Here is a 22099-nt window from a genome sequence, read left to right as displayed (position 1 = left end):
TGTGTGTGTGTGTGTGTGTGTGTGTGTGTGTGTGTGTGTGTGTGTGTGTGTGTGTGTGTGTGTGTGTGTGTGTGTGTGTGTGTGTGTGTGTGTGTGTGGCCCCTCACAACAAACAAGAGTCAACTCCTCTCAATCAAAACTCACGAGTCCCCGCCTGGCCCCCGTGATGGGCCCCCGTGATGGGCTCACCGAGCGTTTACGTCATTCTGAGCAGAAGTTGTTTGCTTTGCTCCTGCTATTTTTTCAATTTTTTCAGTAGAGAAAACTCAATTTAGAACACAATAAAGAAGAGATTCTCAAAGTGGCGCGCGCCCTCCTCCTGTCTCTCCTCTGTCCCTCCTGTCTCTCCTCTGTCCCTCCTCTGTCCCTCCTGTCTCTCCTCTATCCCTCTGTCTCTCCTCTGTCCCTCCTCTGTCCCTCCTGTCTCTCCTCTATCCCTCTGTCTCTCCTCTGTCCCTCCTCTGTCCCTCCTGTCTCTCCTCTATCCCTCTGTCTCTCCTCTATCCCTCTGTCTCTCCTCTGTCCCTCCTGTCCCTCCTCTGTCCCTCCTGTCTCTCCTCTGTCCCTCCTCTGTCCCTCCTGTCTCTCCTCTATCCCTCTGTCTCTCCTCTATCCCTCTGTCCCTCCTGTCCCTCCTCTGTCTCTCCTCTGTCCCTCCTGTCTCTCCTCTGTCCCTCCTCTGTCCCTCCTGTCTCTCCTCTCTCCCTCCTCTGTCATTCCTCTGTCCCTCCTATGTCCCTCCTCTTTCTCTCCTCAGTCCCTCCTGTCTTTCCTCTGTCCCTCCTCTGTCCATTTTGTCTTTCCTCTTTCCCTCCTGTCCCTCTTCTCTCCCTCCTGTCTTTCCTCTGTCCCTCCTGTCTCTCCTCTGTCCCTCCTATCTCTCCTCTGTCCCCCTCCTGTCTCTCCTCTCTTCCTCCTCTGTCCTTCCTGTCTCTCCTCTTTCTCTCCTCTGTCCCTCCTGTCTTTCCTCTGTCCCTCCTCTGTCCATTTTGTCTTTCCTCTGTCCCTCCTGTCCCTCCTCTCTCCCTCCTGTCTCTCCTCTGTCCCTCCTGTCTCTCCTCTCTCCCTCCTCTGTCATTCCTCTGTCACTCCTCTGTCATTCCTCTGTCCCTCCTATGTCCCTCCTCTTTCTCTCCTCAGTCCCCCCTGTCTTTCCTCTGTCTCTCCTCTGTCCATTTTGTCTTTCCTCTGTCCCTCCTGTCCCTCCTCTCTCCCTCCTGTCTTTCCTCTGTTCCTCCTGCCACTCCTCTGTCATTCCTCTGTCCCTCCAATGTCCCTCCTCTTTCTCTCCTCTGTCCCTCCTGTCTTTCCTCTGTCCCTCCTCTGTCCCTTTTGTCTTTCCTCTGTCCCTCCTGTCTCTCCTCTGTCCCTCCTGTCCTTCCTCTGTCCCTAGTGTCACTTCTCTGTCCCTTCTCTGTCCCTCCAATGTCCCTCCTCTTTCTCTCCTCTGTCCCTCCTGTCTTTCCTCTGTCCCTCCTCTGTCCCTTTTGTCTTTCCTCTGTCCCTCCTGTCTCTCCTCTGTCCCTCCTGTCCTTCCTCTGTCCCTAGTGTCACTTCTCTGTCCCTTCTCTGTCCCTCCTGTCTCTCCTCTTTCTATCCTCAGTCCTTCCAGTCTCTCCTCTCTCCCTCCTGTCTTTGCTCTGTCCCTCCTGTCTCTCCTCTGTGCCTCCTGTCTTTCCTCTGTCCCTCCTGTCTCTCCTCTGTCCCTCCTGTCTCTCCTCTCCTCAGTCCTTCTTGTCTCTCCTCTCTCCCTCCTGTCTTTCCTCTGTCCCTCCTGTCTTCCTCTGTCTCTCCTTTCTCTCCTCTGTCCCTCCTCTGTCCCAATTCTGTCTCTCCTCTGTCCCTCCTCTGTCCCTCCTGTTTTTCCTCTGTCCCTCCTGTCTCTCCTCAGTCCTTCTTGTCTCTCCTCTCTCCCTCCTGTCTTCTTCTTCTTTGGTTGTTGTTGTTGTTGTGTTACTTTTAATGGCAGTTGGCAGCCAACTGAAAAGATGCATTTACCACCAGTAGTAGTTATACGTCTAAGACTTTATTAGACTATCTATTAGACTAGACTTTATTCTCTTTTTAGCTACTGCCCGGTGTTTTCTTCTTCTGACGTGTTTTATGGCGGCTGGTATCCAAGTGTTACATTACCGCCAGACTTTAGACTTTACCCTTTAGACTTCATTCTTCAGTTCAAAGCCCACGAGTTCAAAGTTCATGAGATCCTCTTCTTCTTCCTCCCCATTGTTTTCTTCTTCTTTGGAAAACATTGACTCAGCTCAGTTTCTTTCTCTCTTTTTTTTTTTTATGGTATAGCATAAAAGGCAGCAGGATCTGACGGCATCAGCCCCAGGCTCCTTAAGTCCTGCGCAGATGAACTGTGTGGAGTTATGGAGCATGTCTTCAACATGAGCCTGAAGCTGAGGGTGGTACCACAGGTCTGGAAGACCTCCTGTCTGGTACCTGTGCCCAAGACACCGCGCCCCAAAGACCTCACCAGCTTCAGGCCGGTGGCTCTCACGTCCCATCTGATGAAGACACTGGAGCGGCTGGTCCTGGACCACCTCCGCTCCACCGTGAGCTCAGCCATGGACCCGCTGCAGTTTGCATATCGGCCTGGCATCGGAGTGGAGGACGCCGTCATCTCCCTGCTGCTGCACCGCTCTCTCTCTCACCTGGAAAAGCCTGGCAGCTCTGTGAGGATCCTGTTCTTCAATCTTTCCAGCGCCTTCAACACCATCCAGCCGCTGCTCCTGAGGGACAAGCTGGAGACGGCTGGTGTGGAGTATGACCTGGCAGAGTGGATCCTGGACTACCTCACAGACCGACCCCAGTTTGTGAGAGCACGGGACTGTGTGTCTGACACTCGGACCTGCAGTGTGGGGGCGCCCCAGGGCACTGTCCTAGCGCCCTTTCTCTTCACCCTTTACACTGCAGACTTCAGACATGACACGGACAGCTGTGTCCTGCAGAAGTTCTCTGATGACTCTGCCATCATCGGACTCATCACGGACGACGATGATGCGGAGTACAGGGGACTGGCACAGGACTTTGTGGATGGACTGGTGTCAGCGGAACCACCTCCTCATCAACGCGGGGAAGACCAAGGAGATGGTGGTGGATTTCCGCAGACGCCACCCCACTGCCCCCTCACCAGTGAACATCCAGGGACGGGACATTGAGAGAGTGACTCATACAAGTACCTGGGTGTTCATCTGAACCACAAACTGGACTGGACTCATAACACAGACGCACTGAACAGGAAGAGCCAGAGTCGGCTCTACCTCCTGAGGAGACTCAGGTCTTTTGGAGTGACAGGGCCACTCCTGAAGACCTTCTACGACTCTGTGGTGGCATCAGCTCCTGTACGGTGTGGCCTGCTGGAGCAGCAGCATCACAGAGAGGGAGAGGAAGAGGCTGGACAGAGTCATCAAGAAGTCCAGCTCCGTCCTGGGCTGTGCTCTGGACTCGGTGCAGGAGGTGGGGGACAGAAGGGTCCTGGCTAGATTCACATCTATGCTTGACCATGAGTGTCGCCCCCTGCAGGACACTCTGTCCACTCTGGAGAGCAGCTTCAGTGAGAGACTGATCCACCCTCGCTGTGGGAGGGAGAGGTTTCGTAGGTCTTTCCTTCCTGCTGCTGTCAGACTTTATAACAAACACTGTTAGTCCTGAACATGTGCAATACTGACTAACCATGTGCAATACCGTCATATTCATGTGCAATTACTGTCATACTCATAAGCAATTAATGTCATATTCATGTGCACACAACTGATGTAAATACGATTTTTTTATTTTGTTTACTTACTTACCATTAGTATTAGTATGATTTAGTCTTATGCTATTTTTACTTTATTTTATTATTATTTTATTTTTATTTTTATCTTTTTATTTTATTTATCTATTCCCCCCTCCATTCCCTTTTAAGCTATGAGAGGAGTTTTGTTTATAAGAGTTCTTCTATTAAGAGTGTTCTTTTGAAACTTTCTATAAGTTATCTGTCCCCATGTGTGCACATTAAAGGATTATCTTATCTTATCTTAAAATACATACTTTGAAGACGTACAACTACAACTACAGTATGTGGCGGTAATGTAACACTTGGATACCAACCACCATAAAACACCAAAGAAAAAGAAGATGCAGCCTCGAGTCAGCACCGCGCAGAAAGCACACTTTCTCTCTCCCTCTTCCCTTTTTTCTCTCGGTATAGTGTAAAACACATACTTTGAAGAGAACTACAGCAGTAGTGGTAAATGCACCTTTTCAACTGGCTGCCAACCGCCATTAAAAGTAACAACAAAAACCAGTGTGTGACGGTCGTGGACCCACAGTGGTAAAAGTGACCCACAGTGACGAGCAGTGAAGCGCCTGTTCTGTCCCAGAGGCTGTGGAGGGCGTGGATACTATATTACCCCCAAGGGAGGCGCGCCCGAAAAAGGAGGAGGATCTCTGCTTTAAAGGCATGTTAAATGTTATCATTTTAACACTAATCACTCAGCCTGATTGAAAAGGCCTTCATTATTGTGAAATTAAACGTACAATGTAAACTAATCCAGCACCATATGATATAAGATGTGAATCCAGAAAATACACAATACAACGTTACTATCAGTATTTTTTATAAAAAGCAATTTATTAATCAAGCAGTTTCTTTTCATTTTCATGGAATGATATGAAAGATCTTAAGTTGACAGTGGTCTCCTTTGGAGATGAGACATTTGAAGGCAAAATGAATAAAAGCAGACATTTGAAACTCAAAGAGTTGAAAGTGCTCAGTCCCTCCTCGTGGTGCAGAGGCGTGGGAAAGAAGGCCTGGCTCAGAGGCTCCAGGTCCGTGGCAGACCAGGTTTATGCTTCTGCCAAATTCTCATTGGCAACACATGGTTCACAATAACACCTCCTTCTACAGTAGAACTCAGACGTATCAGCAGCATCCTACACCTCCAAACTCTGTGTTCAGTCCTCTCCTACTCTGAGTAGGTCAAGTAAAGCGGAGTTTGGAGCGTTGGGCAAAGTGGTCAGCATAAGCAGTCTTTAAAAATACTATGACGTGGAGTGGCTCGTGTGTGCTATAGCTTTATGGTGCCTGTGGGCAAGCTACTGTTGCAGAGTCTGTAGTAGCGCAGGTCGTTCACCAGCCGCTGCACACTTTGAGTGAAAGAGGGAAGGTCCTAAAACAAGAGACACCATTCAGCATACACATGAGCACATAAATGTATGTTAATAAAGGTCTCACAATCCTCACCCGCTCAAGCTTAAAATTGCGTGCCAGAACGACTCGTTGGTTGCTGTCCACTCCCTGACAACCGTTGAGAAACTCTGGCATAAAGGCCGAGTAGAAGGCATCGAAGTCCACCGAGGCCATGTTGTAAATGGCCAGCGTGATTTCCTCCTGCAGAAGGTCGTGACTTTTGTGCAGAAGAACCTGCAGCAGCACGTTGATGAAGTGGAACAGCATCGAGGTCCGAAAAAGCTTCTGAGGAACACAGGGAGAAACAGTTGGAAACAGACTGGTAGCATTTGGTTAAGAACATGACGCATCTGAATAAAACTGCTGAATAACACTTACTCTGTGATAAAGCTTGTGCTTGCTGTTAAGAGACTCTAAATAGCAAAGATTCTGTTTAAAAATGTGGATGTCAGGCTGCAGGAAAGACTGCCCGAACGCCTGGCAAAACATGAAGAAAAAGTTAGAAATGCAGAAATAAAAGAGATTTGACACAGTGGACACAGACCTGCATGGCAGCGGTGAACTGGGCCTCGTTCTCCATCACGTCCTCGGAGGCTCCTTTTTGGACAGTTGTTAAGACTGATGTTTTAAAGAAATATCTCCAGTTCTGGTGAAGTATTTGGTAAAGTAACTCGAACATCTCTGTTTTGACATCAGGGGAGGAACGCTACAACAAGACACATGATACACACATTTATAACAAGCCTTTCACGTTCTTTAACACCATCTTTTTTGTGCAGACGAACTGTACAGGGTCAGGTTCATTTGTGTTTGAAAACTGTGTGTCCTGCCAAAAATTGTGAAACTGCCACTGCATCGTGACGTTTTGGAATAGACGGGTCACGTCGTCAGTCCACAGTAAACACTCAGACACGTACGCCCAACATGCAGCTCAGAGGCAAGGGTCAAATGCTCTAGACCGAATCAGGATATTGTTTTATTAGCTCTAAAAAAAAAGGAAGCATATTATGAACTATTTTACCCATGTCACAACAGTGTTTGACAGATTCATGCATGTTTGAGTAATCTTTGCTTATGCTGCATTTGAGGCTCTAGTACCCAGTAAATGTCAGTGTTCATCTACCCCCCATCTCTGCCCACTGCTCTGTATTTACATGGCATTACTCCAAAACTTTGGTTCCTGTCCTTCCAGTGTTTCTTCCCTTAGAAAAGGTCAGATATTTTCCATCAGAAAAGCAAATAACAAATACGAATTTAGGCTAGTTTCCATCAAAGTGTTGCAGCGCACCTGTGGGTGTTAGTTGCCTGGTTACGGGAGCTGCCCGCCTTCTGTGTTGTGACGGAGCTAATCCTGCAGAGGGCGCACCGTGCACAGTTTTGGTTTGGCTTTGGTTAGAGCCTCGGCTACTTCCATGTTACTGTACGTTTTAGCATCAAAAAAAAAAAGCTCTCAACTCCAACTTTGCAAAAATGTTACACTGAAGTTGTAAAGAAAGGATGTCTCACACTTTTTACACTTGACAAACATAAACTTAAGTTACAGAAGATTAGACAGGGTGTATGTGTACTTGGGCAAGTTATATGTCGGTCCACAGCTTTGTTTGTAGCTTTGAATATTGTGCAGTGCAACAATGTTTGTTTATCTGGGATTCTCTGGGCGATTTTTGGCCGACTAATCTCAAAAACTTGGTTATTTCATTTTTGTATATCACCTGTGCCTGGTCAGAGTTTATGAGACCAAATTAGTTTTCACCTGTCCATAATTCACTTTAACGGTATGTGCATAGATAAACATACACTTGAAGCCAGCGTATAATCTTTCCACGTTACTTCAAATGACATAAGGTGATGGAAAAGCAGTTAATGAACAGTTTCATTAAGCCATTTAAGATCAATATTGTGGCTTGCAACCCTTAAGCAAAGAAGAAAAAATTGTGTTTCCGGTAACCTGACCGAGCTGGATTTCAAAACCCGACCGCAAACGTTTCATCGTGTACTTACTGGCCGTACTTTCGAGAATGTCAAAAAAAAAAAAAATTCGAGAATGTCAAATTGTGAGAGAGAATCCAAAAGCTGCAGGAAAATAAATCATCTGTGGGGATCCTAAGATATGAAAATTGCCGCACTTTTCATAGGTTTTGTTTCACATACGGGCGCATAGATGATCTATGTTTGCAGATGCTCTTTTTGAGGAGCGCGCAGACCGCAGCCATGCCATAATAATATAATAGATCCATGGGCGATATGCACGCCCGGGGTCGAAAAGTGCTCACATCAGATGTAGAGAACTATTTTATTCAATATCTGCATACCAATACGGCCACACCAATGCAAAGCGCTCACTTCTGAGAAAAGAAAACCGTCTGCAAAACCTGTGCGAGGATTTTGAAATATATATATATTAAAAAAAAAAAAACTACCGACCTGGATTGTTACCGGAAACACACACATTTTTTTTTGGCCTTAGTATAAAGAAAAAAACAACACAATTGCTGTGGATCTGTTTCTTCCACACACCGCATGTTTTGTAGTTTAAACAATGTCATTACCTCTGCCACCACTGGGTACACTTGCTCCATGCACAGAGAGAGGATGCTGGGCAGGAACGGTTTGAAGGCCTGACCGTGCTCTTGAACCACCACCTGGAGAATCTTCAAGAACTTCTGGACCACCCTGCACCCGGCGCTGCCCTCCTGCAGGATACTCGCTGCCAGCTGCTCTCTGAAAACACACAACGCAGCACATTTACAGCTGTGTGCCCGTCAGTCAGCGGCTCGACTAAAACTACAGACCGTCGACGGACCTCGTAAACATGCTGAGAAATGTGTGGATGATCTGCCCGGTGAAGGGAACCCCCATCTGGACTCGGAGGGCTTGGAACAGGGTCAGGAAGAAGGCCAACATTTCATCCGTCACATCTGAGCGGAGCAGAGTCAAAGCGTTACGCCGCGTTCAAGCGCTCGGCTCGGTGTGAATCATTTGCGTGTGAGAGGAGCGGACCTGGTTGTTGTATGAAAACTGGGAAAAGGCTCAGTGACACTTGGACAGACTCTTGCAGACTCTGGTAGCAGATCTGGCGAGATTTGGTGGATTCTCCGGATATGCTGTCGACGATATCTCTCAGCACGGGTAAGGTCTGTTGTATGACGGCTTTCACTGTCACAGAAACATAGGGTATTAGGGCAGTCGGATGCTGTAACCAAGGATTTATACGGACCACAACCAGTGTTTTAGAAAGTCATTAGTTACAATAAAGCCTCAAAGGTAAAGTGCTGACCATTATCTAGAGCGGGTTGGGGTGGGGGAACATTCACAGTGCCTCGTAAGATCCGGTATTCTCTGGTGAGCGCGGCGATGAGGCTGGCGTGGTTGCTGGAGCGCGACTGCCACTGCTGCTCGCTCTCGGTCAAGTTTGGCCACGGCAGGAGGAACATGTTGGACAGAGCCCGGCACACCAGCATGTGAGCCTGGAGGAGGGAGAACCAGCGTGTTACAGGGGTCCGGACAGGAGAAAACACACGGGGGGGACAAGGGGACAGACCTCCTGAGGCAGCCGGTGGGCCTGGTTATCTGTGATGAGGTTGAAGATGTTCTGGACAGCGGGCAAAGTCACCAGAAATACTGGCCGTACGGTAGCGGTCAAGGACACCATCAGATGGCCGGCGGACAGGAGCAGCTTTTCGGGTACCTGCCAAATGAACATGTACATTTATCATCCAAATGGAGAAAACAAAACACATGGAATGTCAATATGCAAGTTGCACAGCTAAAATAAGCCATTATTTAAAAAAGAAAAGGCAAAAAATAATAATTTGTTACTTCATTAATAGCATATTTCATTAGTAAATATTCTCTATTCACCCTTACTTTGCAAATTTCTACCTTTATCTAGTTAACAATGTATTAAGGAAAACTGAACCACTACAAAAAAGAAATATTGCTGTCTTTTTTGTGTGTAAATATGAGGTGAAAGTGGAATATTTGAGTTTTGTTTTGCGACTGTATTTTTATGTTAATTTTTGTTGTTTAATATATATATGTTTTTTTAAAAAGATCAAGATTTTTTTTTAGTAATAAGATTATGAGAAAACATGTTATTACATTTTAAGAATAATGTAATTAAAAATAAGTAAAAATAATGCATCTGTCTGAAAGCGTCTCAAGTTCAGAAAATTACATTTAAATCAAATGCATTATTCATGCCCATCTGAACTCATGGGATGAACCAAATAAAACCATAAGAAATAAGACCAGGCAAATAAAACATACCGGACAGTACTACAGTCATTTGGAAGACACTTTGGCTCGTAATACCATATTTTATTCGTACATATTTGTGACTATTGTAATATCATTGTTTAGCGTTCTGGCAGAAGTGAATGCTGCCAATGGTTTCAGGGTTCAGAATAAGCTGTATCGCATCGCAAAATGCGACGCAATTTCTCTCAAATGCGATGCATTCGTCATAAAAAAGTGCTTTTGTATCGCAGCTTTTGCGATACAAAAATGCGTGTTCAATTGTATCACCAAAGCGTAGTCATCTGATTGATGATGATATGGAAGAAAGTTGTAAATAAGGCCATATGACTTTGTGTTGATTAATTTGTTCAACAACTAATTTTATTTGCAAGTTTTCTGTTTTATTTAAAGAAAAAATGTTTAAAAAGTTTTAAAAGTTAATTTGTTAAGATTTTTTTTTAAAAATAGAATGTTTACAAATACATTTTAAATAAATAATCGTGTTGTATCAATGGAAATTTAATTTAGCAGCGCCGCTATACAAGTGAAAATCCTTAATCTGAACCCTGGGTTTACTTCAAAAGAGGGAATGCACTTTGTTTCTTTTACATGCTGTGGATATCCAGCTCACACACACATGAATAAGCCAACAGGGGGCACCTTAGCTGTGATGAGGGGACTAACAGGGGGCACCTTAGCTGTGATGAGGGGGATAACAGGGGGCACCTTAGCTGTGATGAGGGGGCTAACAGGGGGCACCTTAGCTGTGATGAGGGGGCTAACAGGGGGCACCTTAGCTGTGATGAGGGGGCTAACAGGGGGCACCTTAGCTGTGATGAGGGGACTAACAGGGGGCACCTTAGCTGTGATGAGGGGGCTAACAGGGGGCACCTTAGCTGTGATGAGGGGGCTAACAGGGGGCACCTTAGCTGTGATGAGGGGACTAACAGGGGGCACCTTAGCTGTGATGAGGGGACTAACAGGGGGCACCTTAGCTGTGATGAGGGGGCTAACAGGGGGAACCTTAGCTGTGATGAGGGGGCTAACAGGGGGCACCTTAGCTGTGATGAGGGGACTAACAGGGGGAACCTTAGCTGTGATGAGGGGGCTAACAGGGGGCACCTTAGCTGTGATGAGGGGACTAACAGGGGGAACCTTAGCTGTGATGAGGGGGCTAACAGGGGGCACCTTAGCTGTGATGAGGGGACTAACAGGGGGAACCTTAGCTGTGATGAGGGGGCTAACAGGGGGCACCTTAGCTGTGATGAGGGGGATAACAGGGGGCACCTTAGCTGTGATGAGGGGGCTAACAGGGGGCACCTTAGCTGTGATGAGGGGATAACAGGGGGCACCTTAGCTGTGATGAGGGGGCTAACAGGGGGCACCTTAGCTGTGATGAGGGGGCTAACAGGGGGCACCTTTGCTGTGATGAGGGGGCTAACAGGGGGCACCTTTGCTGTGATGAGGGGGATAACAGGGGGCACCTTAGCTGTGATGAGGGGGATAACAGGGGGAACCTTAGCTGTGATGAGGGGGATAACAGGGGGCACCTTAGCTGTGATGAGGGGGCTAACAGGGGGCACCTTTGCTGTGATGAGGGGGATAACAGGGGGCACCTTAGCTGTGATGAGGGGGATAACAGGGGGCACCTTAGCTGTGATGAGGGGGATAACAGGGGGCACCTTAGCTGTGATGAGGGGGCTAACAGGGGGCACCTTAGCTGTGATGAGGGGGATAACAGGGGGCACCTTAGCTGTGATGAGGGGGATAACAGGGGGCACCTTAGCTGTGATGAGGGGGCTGCAGGCGTCGATGGCAGACGTGATGAGGTTGATGAACTGGCTCTGGTTTCGCCCGTGGACCTCGCTGTAAAACTGGGCCAGCCAATGGGAGTAGGCTTGCAAAGCAGCCAGGGCCTGTGCGTGTCTGCCACAAACAAATGACACATTACACATAAAACACTTTTTTGCATGGAGAGCGTGAATGTGCATCATCCAAGTTCACAGCCGACAGGATTCTTTCTGTTAGTGCTTTTAAAAAGGGAAATAGATCAGATTGACAGCTGTACTCACACGTCGGTGAGGTCTGGCTTTAACACAGAAGGCACGGCGGTCTCCAGGTCATAGAGGCTCGTCTGAGAACCGTAGCAGGTCACTTCAACCAACCTGCAGCGGAGGAAAGAGGTGAAGGAGGAAAAGGATTAACCACGATGTCACTACAGCCATTGTCCCCTCACTCACTACATTGCCCACGACTACAGTACCACACTCATCCAGAGCCTTTTGGACCAGGGCTTTAAAACGCATCAAAAATCAGAAACTAATCCATCCTAAAACTAGAATCATCTTGAGCTTTATCAGAAGAAAAAGAAAAAAGTATAAAAGAAGAGTATAACAAGTGTAGTATATAAGAAAGTACTGTTAGTTGTTAGGTTGCGGTATTTAGTATTCTGTAGTATCACGACAATACTGATTTGGACACGCACTACTTTCTTTACTAACTTACAGCTTTCTAACTCAAGTGTAGCAACGGAACAAAAAGTGCAGTCAAAACTTAAGTCAACATTATATTTTACCAGTGGGAAAAAAAAGTCCCGCAGCATCAGTTCAAATCAGCACAGACATGAGTTTGCTGTTAAAATGCGGCTAGACTGAGTACGGTAGATGACTTTCTTGATTTATGAAGATAATAGAAATAAAACAGCTCTGATAGAAGCTTGAGTCGTTGTAGGAAATGCCAAATGTGCTTCAGTTTGCACATGCTCAGTTCAGCCGCACTGAACACAAACCAGACACGTTTGTGGACATCAGCACGTCCCAGTGAGACGTCTCAGTTTATCTTAAGCAGAACACAGCGTTGGACACACGCAAAACCAGGATACTAACAAATATATATGTAAACACAATGAGCGCATTTATGGACTAGTACTAATCCCACGTGTCGTTGCTAACTTGGATCTCTTAATAAATATAAAAACAGTGATTTGCCTGAGAGGAGAAAGAAACTCTTGATATTTAACAGCTCAAGCAAAGTACACTGTAACGGTTTATTTAAGAATGCTTTATTCATAACATCTCTATCTGCTTTTCTTCATACGTGCCGTGTCAGTCAAAGACGCTCGACTGTCGACTCTCACAATAAAAACATTCCTTAAGTCAGGACTCACAACAGATCAATCCATTTTGTTTGCAAAATAAAGTCACATCTGAACTTAGAAAGGCTGAGGCAAATATTGTCCTTGAATAAAAACTGCACAGTGCAATAGGAAAATGAAGGAAGGAAAACCATTGAGAAAAAGAAAAGGCCAAACACGAGGATACTCACATTGAAATAAATGGAAATATAACTATTCAGAACCTGGCCTGACGTTTCCACATGTTTGCACTGGGACTCTGCCACTGTCACCCCCACATTTAAATCTGGAGACAGAATCCTTCCAGCCGCCGGTGTGTGTCTGTGTGGTTTGATAGACTGAGACTGATCGTTTTAATCAATGAACTGCTCGATCACTTCATTTATTTCACTTTATATCATTGTGACCAGTTCAGGATCGACAGGTGGAAACTGGCATTTTTGAAAAAACTTGGCACATGATGGATTTCCTTTTTATAAGATACCGGTAAGTGTTTTTATGTTCATTAGTTCATTTTAAAAATTGTGTATACTGGCCATGTGATCATTGCTGTACAGTACTTTTCAAGATGTTTTTGTTTCTTTAGAGTGCTCTACTTTTTCGCCAGCACTAAAAACGGCAACGATGCCAAATAGTTCCCAACGTAGGGAATAGTGTGGACCCATGAGAAAAGGGAGTGGAGTGTAAACACAAACCTCTCCACGACGGCGAGAGCGTCGTTGAAGCGTGCTGCAAACACCTCCCCGATGAAGTGCTCGGCCAGGCGCCCGGCGGCCTGCAGCAGAGAGCTGAGGTCCCTGAGAGAACAGTGCAGGCGGCGACAGTCGTTCTCTGCACTGATGTTCAGCCTTCGACCTGCAGGGAAATAATGTTCCTTTAGCAAGAAAACGCCACAGTACAATATGGCATAAAACATAATCATCTGCATGGAAAACTGTTCACAAGTGTAATTTTAACTCTCTATTTCAATGGAATTATGAGGGAGACTTTTCACTTCCAGAAATGTACTTCAATAAAATGAACAAGTTCTGCCTGACCCTTCACAGTACTTCTCTGATAACGTTATCAATAACAAATCTAGTAAAGCAGCAATAGCAAAGTAAGTAGAGAGCAGTGGGTTAGGTTAGGTGTGTAGTGGCCTGACTAGCCAACTACACACGTCTGGAACCATTTCCTGTCTCCCCAATTTGAAATGGGCATGATTGACAGGAATGAGGAAAATTTGTACTTTAACAAACATGAAAAAAAATGGGTCAAAAATAACATGAAGGACTGAAACGCTGGGTTTTCTGCAGAATCAACAAGCACTAAACGTTTCTTCTGATGTTCCGAGGATATTCAGACGAGTTGTTTTCCACATTTGGGAGCCATGTGCTACAAATGAACTGCATTTGAACAGAATGTAGGACAGACTGGCTGGTCAGGCTCCGTGTGTGTGTGGGAGTGAAGGGGGACGATGGAGGTGAGGACAGAATAATACATTTTACTCAAACATGCACACATATGGCTCTTTAAAATATGAAACTTACTTGTACCAGTGGTTACAATAAACTGCTGCAAACCCAAATACACATCTAGATTTTCCTGAAGAACTGGAAACTGAAGGGGAAAAACAGAAGAAAAATGTCTTTAGTGAGATCACGAGAGAAGCTGAAGTAGTAATAACAAGAGGTTGCACCAAACGGTCGACTAATCAGGTCAAGAAGGACCGCAGTACATAAAGAGGTAGTACTCTCAGTAATCTAGTGTCACTACAACATGTGCACAGTGCTGCATTCATGTGGCCCTCGGGATTCTGAAGTCTGCTTTTCAACAGCATTTAACAGAGCAGACAAGCTGTTCAGCTTTTATTTTCACTTTAGCCATCGTTACTTTTAGCTCTTGTTACATCGGGCAGAGTTTGAGTACTTTTCCCGACTTGTGCGATCGTTTGAGCATTTTTCAACATTTACTTTTCATACTCCAGAAAACCTATAGGCCAAGTAGTGCCCCTTATGACAACCAAATATCTTACCAACGTAGTAAATGAATGCGATGGGAGCAGCTCCATCACCTTAGCGACGACTTCCAAACTCTGACGCAGGTATTTTTGCCACTCGGTCTGTTGCTAGAGTTACCGAACAAAGACAAGAGTGAGTGCTGAAAACAAAACCATTAACAAAAGGTGATGAAAGCGTTAATTAAAGGGCTCACGTCGTCGTCCAGCGTCTCGTCGTCCAGCTCCTCCAGCTGGGCCTGGTTGTACCTGAACTGGATGCGGTTGAGAACTTCCCGTAGTAGCAGGACCAGCGCGTCTTTGTAGCTGAAGCAAATGGGAGCGTGTTTGCCAAAAGTCGAGGTGTCGAATTAGGATGTGCTTTTTTCGTTCGACTCACCTGTTCAGCACGCTTTCTCGGTCTGCCAGCCTACTTTTGATTTTGGTTGTCAAGTAATCCAAAAAGACACTCCATATATCCAGACAGGCAAAGTATCCTTCATGCGTGGGCTGCCATGGAAACGTAAAAGCAACAGAAATCAAAGTCAATCCAACCATTTAAAAGATGATTCATTTGAAAGTGCTGGTGTTTTGATCTACCTGGTTAAAGGTGTATTTGAAAAGCAGGCCGAGGAACTCCACGATGGGAAACTGTGGACTGGACTCGATCCTCCTCAGATGAACGCTGACAAACAGGCGCAGGAAGTCTGTGAACTTCTCCAAGTAACTGGAAAACAACAATTCAGTTACTGGTATTCTGCCAGAAAAGGTTCATTTCAGTTTAGTTTGTCATAGTCATTTCCCTGCCCTTAGTGTGAGGTCATAGGCCAAGGGGCTTAATATGGAGAAAAAAGAAACACTATTTGGTTTTTCGAAATTATGATTCATTTAAAAAGGAACCATAAGTAGTCCAAGCTCACACAGAAAAATGCAATATTCCATTTTTCTGTGTGAGCTTGGACTGATCTGGCAACATTGCATTTTTCCTCAATAAAAACCTGTAATTAAATTAAGGCTGTGCAATTGGTAAATGATTACTCCATTATAAAATGTTGTAGATGAGGATGCTGGGCGTGTTCTCTGGAGCTCGATGGTTTAGCGTGTAGGCACCAGGTGAACATCAAGAATCTTCCAGTCTGAGGTCTATGCCATCAAACAATATTTATTTTTTAATTCCACTTGCAAACTGTTCACCGCCTTCTTTTTCTTTCTCTCACTCCTGAGGACCTGTGGACCCAGATGTCCCTCTCCTGGTGAAGTGGTCCCTGCCCTGTGTGGACGGTCCCTCATCTGCCTGAAGAGTGGGTCCAGCTCGCCTCAGACGGTCCCTCTTCTGCCTGAAGAGTGGGTCCAGCTCCAGTCTCCCTCGTGTCCGTCTGTCCGTCTGTGAGAGTCGGATCTCTCCTTCACTGGAACTCCTCCAGGTTTCTACGCTTTTTTCCCAAAGATTTTTTTTTTTGTAGTTTTTCCTGGCCGAGAAGGAGAGTCTAAGGACAGAGGACTCTGGGACATCGTCCCTCGCCACCACAGACATTGTTGATTCAGCCCTCAGAGGCGACTGTTGTTGTGATTTTGGGCCTTACAAAAATAAATTGATTTGATTCGATTTGATTTGAGGCACTGCCAGACTCAGGTATCGTTAATTTATCTCTACAAAAGCTTGTAATTGAAACATAACTTCATTCATAAGTGTGCTTATTCTGCCAATATAATGTACATAGGCTTATAAAGTCTCACGTAACATTACTAATAAAATACATGAGGTCTGCACGTTCCCTACAGGTTCATTTTGACAGTCCAGACGGAATCCTTTGGAGAAAATTCATGAATATCCTTTTTGTTTTAATCAAGCTGCCGTAAGTAGAATGTATGAAAGATGGATCTCGTTCCTGTCAGACTGTGGAATATTACAGAAAGCGATAACAAGAAGATGGCAGACCTCACCAGAAACATAGTAGTGCACCTATATTTACACCAATCTCATAATGGACTAGACTAATGACAGAGCTCCCAGCAGCAAGTGAACGTCCCAACTCCTGATACTCATGTGACACAGAAGCAGACATAACAGGGATCTGAACAAAGATGTGATTGAGAAAGAAGTTAGCAGCTTCGGGCAACGTCTGACAAAAGGACACAACTGCACAGCGACATGAACAAATGAGAAGTGGCAGAGAAACAGTTGTACCTCTCGTCTAGTTCCTGGAGCCGGCTCTTGATCGTGTGGGCGTTGTTCTCCCGCGTCAGTCTCTGCAGCAGAAAGAAGGTCTGCTGGAACATCCTCAGCAGATACTCCTCGAAATGCATTGGCACGCAGTTCTTTGACACCAGCTCGTTGACACAGGTCATGGCGAGCACTCCGAGCCGGGCGCGGTCCATCTTGGTCATCTCCGTCTGCTGTCCGTTCCGGCCGCCCCCGTTGGACGTGTTTATGGGGTGGAGCTGTCCGTTTGAGGAGGAGGAGTTGGAGATGAAGGGGCTCATTTTGGCTTTTGTCCGGAGGTCGCAGCCGAAGCGTGCGAAGTGGAAAATGGAGGCGAGGAGCGTAGGCGTGATGCTTGTGGACAGTGGGATCCAGCTAAAAAGATGAGCCAAACATTCTAATACCAGGCAACAGAGCTGGTGACTGTCACTGTCCAGCGTCGCCATGGGCTGGCAGAGCAACTTTGAGTATTGGCTTCCCTGAAATAAATTCTCAAGCAGTTCCACTAGAGAAAGAGAGGAATGTGTAAACCTCAGCGCAGTATTACAAAAGAAACGGTTCAGACGCTCGACATACCGCTTTCCCCTGAGGTTGGTGATGGAGGCGGAGTTGATGCGGTGATGCTGTGCTTGTCCCAATAGGTCTCGAGAATACCTTGAAATTAAACAATGATCCATTTAAATGTAGTGGTAAAATAACACATATTTTGTACGTGTGCCGAATACTGATGCCGGAATTACGCAGGTAGAACACCAAAAACGTGAAGGCCTATCAGTTCTGCCATTAAAACTCTGTACGTAACTGTGGTTCTACGAGTGCCCAGACATGCAGGGAACAATTATGTACACATTTACATATTCACGGCTGGAAAATAACAAAAACAAAATCACGAGTGTTACCCGTTAACAGGCCAAGCACGGTTGGCACCTGCTCCATCAACAGTTTACGCAGCTCATCTTTTCGCGCCACACTGAGGTCCTCCCGGGGACAGGCAAGTTCCTCTGAAGTGGTTTTGAGCATGATTAACCCCAACTGAGCCAACGCTGGGGTCTGGATTAACTGGAGGTTAGATAAAAAAGGTTTATATAGTTCAAAAAGTACAACAGGCAAAAGAAGAAGAAGACGTTAGTATGACTTACCTGCAGTGTACTTGTGAAAAAGTCATGGTAGAACATTGGCCAGTCCTGGCGTCCAATGTCTACTATGACTTTACAGAGTTTATTCCGAATGAAATAGGGGACATTTTTGTGGTGAGCGAGGAGGAGTTTGGGCAGGCAGCTTCGAATCTCCATCTTGTCTTGAGAAGCAACCCCAATCCACATCCTGTTCACCAAATTCTACAGAGAAAACATCAGAGAAAGTGTAATTGTGTAACGTTTGTATTTTTGGTGACAGATCTGTAATCATATAGTTAATGTAGTTACTTACTTCAAATACTGTGAGGCTGTACATCATGACGTACTCGTTGCGTGTATGTGAGAGGAAGAACAGGCAGTGGCGCCATGCTCCTGTCTGCTGTGCAAAGTTATTCAGCAGCTCCTCTGTAGAAACAAGAGAAACATGAACAAGGCCCACTTCATCTGAGGAGATGGAGATGACGAGGCACAGGAAGTGTGCTAACGTTATACGAGGGATGTCACCATAGAAACATTTAGAGTTACAACCGTGAGAAAAAACATCACCACTTAAGACTATGATTATTGACACCAAACAACAGGAAAATAAGATAAGAAAATTCCTCCTATGTTATGAAATCGAACTTTCTGATAAAGTTAATTCTATAAACAGCTAGATACTGTGGAAAATGTTCTTACATTCATATTTTTTACAGTATCGGTACAGATTGAACTGAAATAACTTTTTTGCTCATACAATGATCACGATTATTAATTTTTAGTTTGAAAATTGACCTTATTAACAATAATTAATCTTGACACTTTATAATCATAATACCAAGGATGTCAATAATAATAAAGTTTAATCAATAATTGTAATTATTCAGGACACAATATAATGGTAAGAACTAAAATAATACAACGGTGATAATTTTAGAAGCAAAATAAAGCCATTTATATTCAACTTACACTCCCAAAAAGTTAATCTAAATTTAAAGTGCTCCTTTATGTTGATTATTGAATTAGCATCGCTTTTCTCATTCAGAAAGTTTGATTTTTATAAAACGATGACAATGTGAAAAGTAAATTAAAAACGTCACTTTTGGGGTAGAAAAACTCAAAAAAATGAAATTAAAATAGACAAAGTTGGACCATTTATAGCAAATATATTGATATAATCTTATTGTATTGCAAGATGTAAAAATAATAAAGGCTAAAGTTGTTCATTGACAGAGAAAAGGTTTGATTTAAAATGATGTATATTATACGTATAAATGTCGTTGTTCTGTTATGCTTTTTATTCTTTAGTAATTTAACTAAATTCGAGCTTAAAGATTGTTATGTTGTTGTAGCTAAATTAAAAAACAAATATCATATTTTGCATTTATATAAATGTACTACCAGAGTAACACCTGCCGGTTCCCCGCCATAACCAGACAACCACTCACCTATTTCCCTCTTGCGCTCATTGGTCGTACAGCTGTGAAAAAACTCTGTCATGAGGTTTTCGAGGGCGTGCAGCGATGTTTCCTCCGACGCCTAAAACGAGAACCAAACCAGCGTTAACATTTATAGCAATGCATGTGACATTTCAGCCTACTGCACTGACAACTAATACATTTCCATTTATAGATAATGCGCTAAACTGAGAATTATGGCATTAAATCAAATCGTTGCTTGTATTTTTTGCAATTCAAACGCAGTAACGAGAGTGTTTCTAGCTGTGAAAGTTGTTGACTCGGGGGAAAGCGTAGATGTTAACTGTGATTTGAAATGAGCCGCGCAGGCGGGTCGGAATTCTTCAAATGAGCCACAACTTGCTGAGGCCTCGCGCTCGGGACAAATATGCTTTTTGCTGAATGGGGGTTGCACGTCCCATGGTACGTTACCTGGAGGGCGAGGCAAAGTGGTGATAAAAAGTGATGATATACGAGATTGTAAAGTTGACTAATCGTGATTTGCTCTTGAATTCAAGAAGACACTTACCCCGCCCACAAACAAAAAACAAATGAAATCATTGCTAAAAGCCAGACCAAATAATATTGAATCGAAAGTTGATTTACCTTTAAATCAAGACAATGACAGACACTCAGCATTTGTGATAAAGAAATCCAGATTTATAAGTTTTACTGTACAAATACTTCTAGATATGTTGACTGTTGAAATATATAATATTTCTAACCTGGACATTCAAAATAGTTTTTGTGGTTTTAACGTCTTGAAATCCAATGATTTAGATCTGATATTGATTAATATTTGAAAGTATATACCTTTTATTTATTGTTTTGCCTCCAATCACCTCCATTGTGGAATTTTGAAACATTGTGACAACATAGTATTTTAAAGGATCTATTGGTCAGCCCTGAGTGAGTGACAGGTGGATTAATGAAGTGCACACTGTCAGAAGAGGAAGATGACTTTAGTTACAGCGTCAAGCCATTATACAAATACTAGTAGGTGCACATGACTTGACAAAAAATGAACAACATTTTTGGCATACTTGTGATCACAATTTAGATGAAACGGGTTCAGGAAGTCGCGAAGTAACACGTCTCCCCTTTAAGATCAGAGGCTCGTTTCAACACTGACCATTAGCCACGAGAAAAGAAAGTCAATATACAACAACATTATTACCATTTCACAGATGATTTGTCCGCTTTTTCAGTCTTCAGTTGCCCCAGGACGATCGAGGCCAGCTCTTGCAGTCCCCGTTAGCTGTGATGCTCCAGGGCACCAGAACCAAGCATCATTCCGCTTTGCTCGATGTCTCTCGGCGATACGCGATGACCTTTGGCGTGTTAAACTACGACGTCAGATGAAATTACCACATTTTATGGCACAAGATGCGTCCGAGCCCCCCTACAAAAACCCACCCCGGAATCATCAAACGGGCGTCGAGTCGATATTATTGCACTATTCCTATGCACTGTCGAAACATTCAATTTAAAAGCATCTAACGTGTTGATTTGCTTGCATCCACGTCTGCACGAGCGGTGTGAAGCCAATTTGTCGCCACCATTGCTAATTCTGAGCTAGCGTTCCTCCACGGACAGGCAACATTTTCCTTTTAGCTAGCTGTCAGACGCAGGCATGCTTTTCGGACTCTCGCGGTCGCTCGATTTCGCGTGCAATTTCGTGTCTGCGTAAACGGAATGCGCGTCTACGTTATGAGTGTACCGTACAGTGGAGTCGAGCTGTGTTTTGTACGCGTTTGGTGCAGTTATTCCTGTTTTCAGTGCGCAGGGCGGCTCTGTTTTCTGCCCTGCTAATGTTAGCTTGCGGCTTTACAGCGGGGCTTCGTTCGCAACTTCCTCTTTCGCCACAGCGTCTCAGCCAACCCCAGTGAGCGTGCGTGCGCCAACATCCGGTCAAGTCTCACGCGCTGCAAGGCCAGACGACAAAATAAAAGTTTCAACGTCAAAACGAATGAGATGAGGAATAAGAAAACAAGACCGTTTGAGCACTGTCCCTGTCTCAAATGAATAAATCAATTCACTTTATTGAGAAGAAAAAAACAGTAAAGAGGCTAGGTCTGTGTACCGGATTAAAGGTCAAATTGTAAAGTTATTTTCTATATGTCGGTGTAATCCCTTTTTTATATATTTATTTTTAGAACACAAAACAACACAAACATAAAAAAACAGACAAGAGAAAACACAAGATAAGAATACAATGAGAAAATAGGGGGTAAAGCACAATAAATCCAAAATAAAAGTCCCAATTTTTCCATTGTTTGCTGAATTTGTCCATTTTTAAATTGAGTCCGGATGTAAAAATATTTTCAATTGTGCATGTCAGTTATGACAGTCATTGTTGGAGCAGTTTGTGTCATCCATTTTTTGTGATGGCCATTGTATTGTACTTCTCACAAATATAGTAGTACAATTTGTAATATTACTGTGAAGAAAAACAAGAGCAAAAAAAGTTATAAAGTTATACAAAACTATTTTATTGTGTATAAATAAACCCCACACAACAATGAAAATATATTTTTCATTACAAGAGTCATTAAAACAAACCAGACAGACCAAATACTTTTTTGCCAACTGCTGTCATAAGCAAATATAAACTCCAATGGAAGCAAACATTAATCAATATTAAATACATTTTTAGGAGATTTTGAGTTCTTGGATTGATAATTGTCTCTTCTAGTATTCGGTCTGTGTATTGTCAAATACATCACGAGACAATACATGTACCCTTTGAAAATAATTTTAAAATGCATAGAAATTTCATATTCGCAATCCCCCTAATA

General features: G+C 44.3%; 1 protein-coding gene across 1 annotated transcript; it reads right to left on the bottom strand.

Moving 5' to 3' along the window:
* Window positions 1-4600: 4600 nt before the first annotated feature.
* On the bottom strand, window positions 4601-21169 carry xpo6 (exportin 6). The gene is made up of 24 exons (XM_072442501.1): window positions 20479-21169; window positions 19293-19383; window positions 18158-18270; window positions 17869-18066; window positions 17629-17788; window positions 17306-17383; window positions 16715-17234; window positions 15127-15253; window positions 14927-15036; window positions 14745-14853; window positions 14566-14658; window positions 14081-14150; window positions 13247-13406; window positions 11491-11583; window positions 11200-11344; window positions 8721-8867; window positions 8457-8646; window positions 8180-8335; window positions 7983-8097; window positions 7729-7900; window positions 5724-5885; window positions 5558-5656; window positions 5234-5464; window positions 4601-5159 (listed from the first exon to the last, which is right to left on the bottom strand). The coding sequence occupies exons 1-24, from the start codon at window positions 20479-20481 to the stop codon at window positions 5058-5060; spliced, it is 3444 nt and encodes a 1147-aa protein (XP_072298602.1). The 5' UTR covers window positions 20482-21169; the 3' UTR covers window positions 4601-5057.
* Between the last annotated feature and the right edge of the window lie 930 nt (window positions 21170-22099).

This window comes from Eucyclogobius newberryi, unplaced genomic scaffold (genome assembly GCF_026437365.1).
Source record: "Eucyclogobius newberryi isolate DKJ021-1_F unplaced genomic scaffold, fEucNew1.0.hap1 SCAF_13, whole genome shotgun sequence".
Taxonomy (NCBI): Eukaryota; Metazoa; Chordata; class Actinopteri; order Gobiiformes; family Gobiidae; genus Eucyclogobius; species Eucyclogobius newberryi.
Note: the sequence above shows the minus strand (reverse complement) of the source record. Positions and strands in the feature narration are given on the sequence as shown.

What these genes read in the sequence shown, in the direction of transcription:
- xpo6 (XM_072442501.1), bottom strand. An exon ending in AAGCCAGACCTCACCGACGT is followed by an intron (nt 11,345 to 11,490) that starts GTGAGTACAGCT and finishes TGTTTGTGGCAG; the next exon opens with ACACGCACAGGCCCTGGCTG. An exon ending in AGTTTTCATACAACAACCAG is followed by an intron (nt 8,098 to 8,179) that starts GTCCGCTCCTCT and finishes TGCTCCGCTCAG; the next exon opens with ATGTGACGGATGAAATGTTG.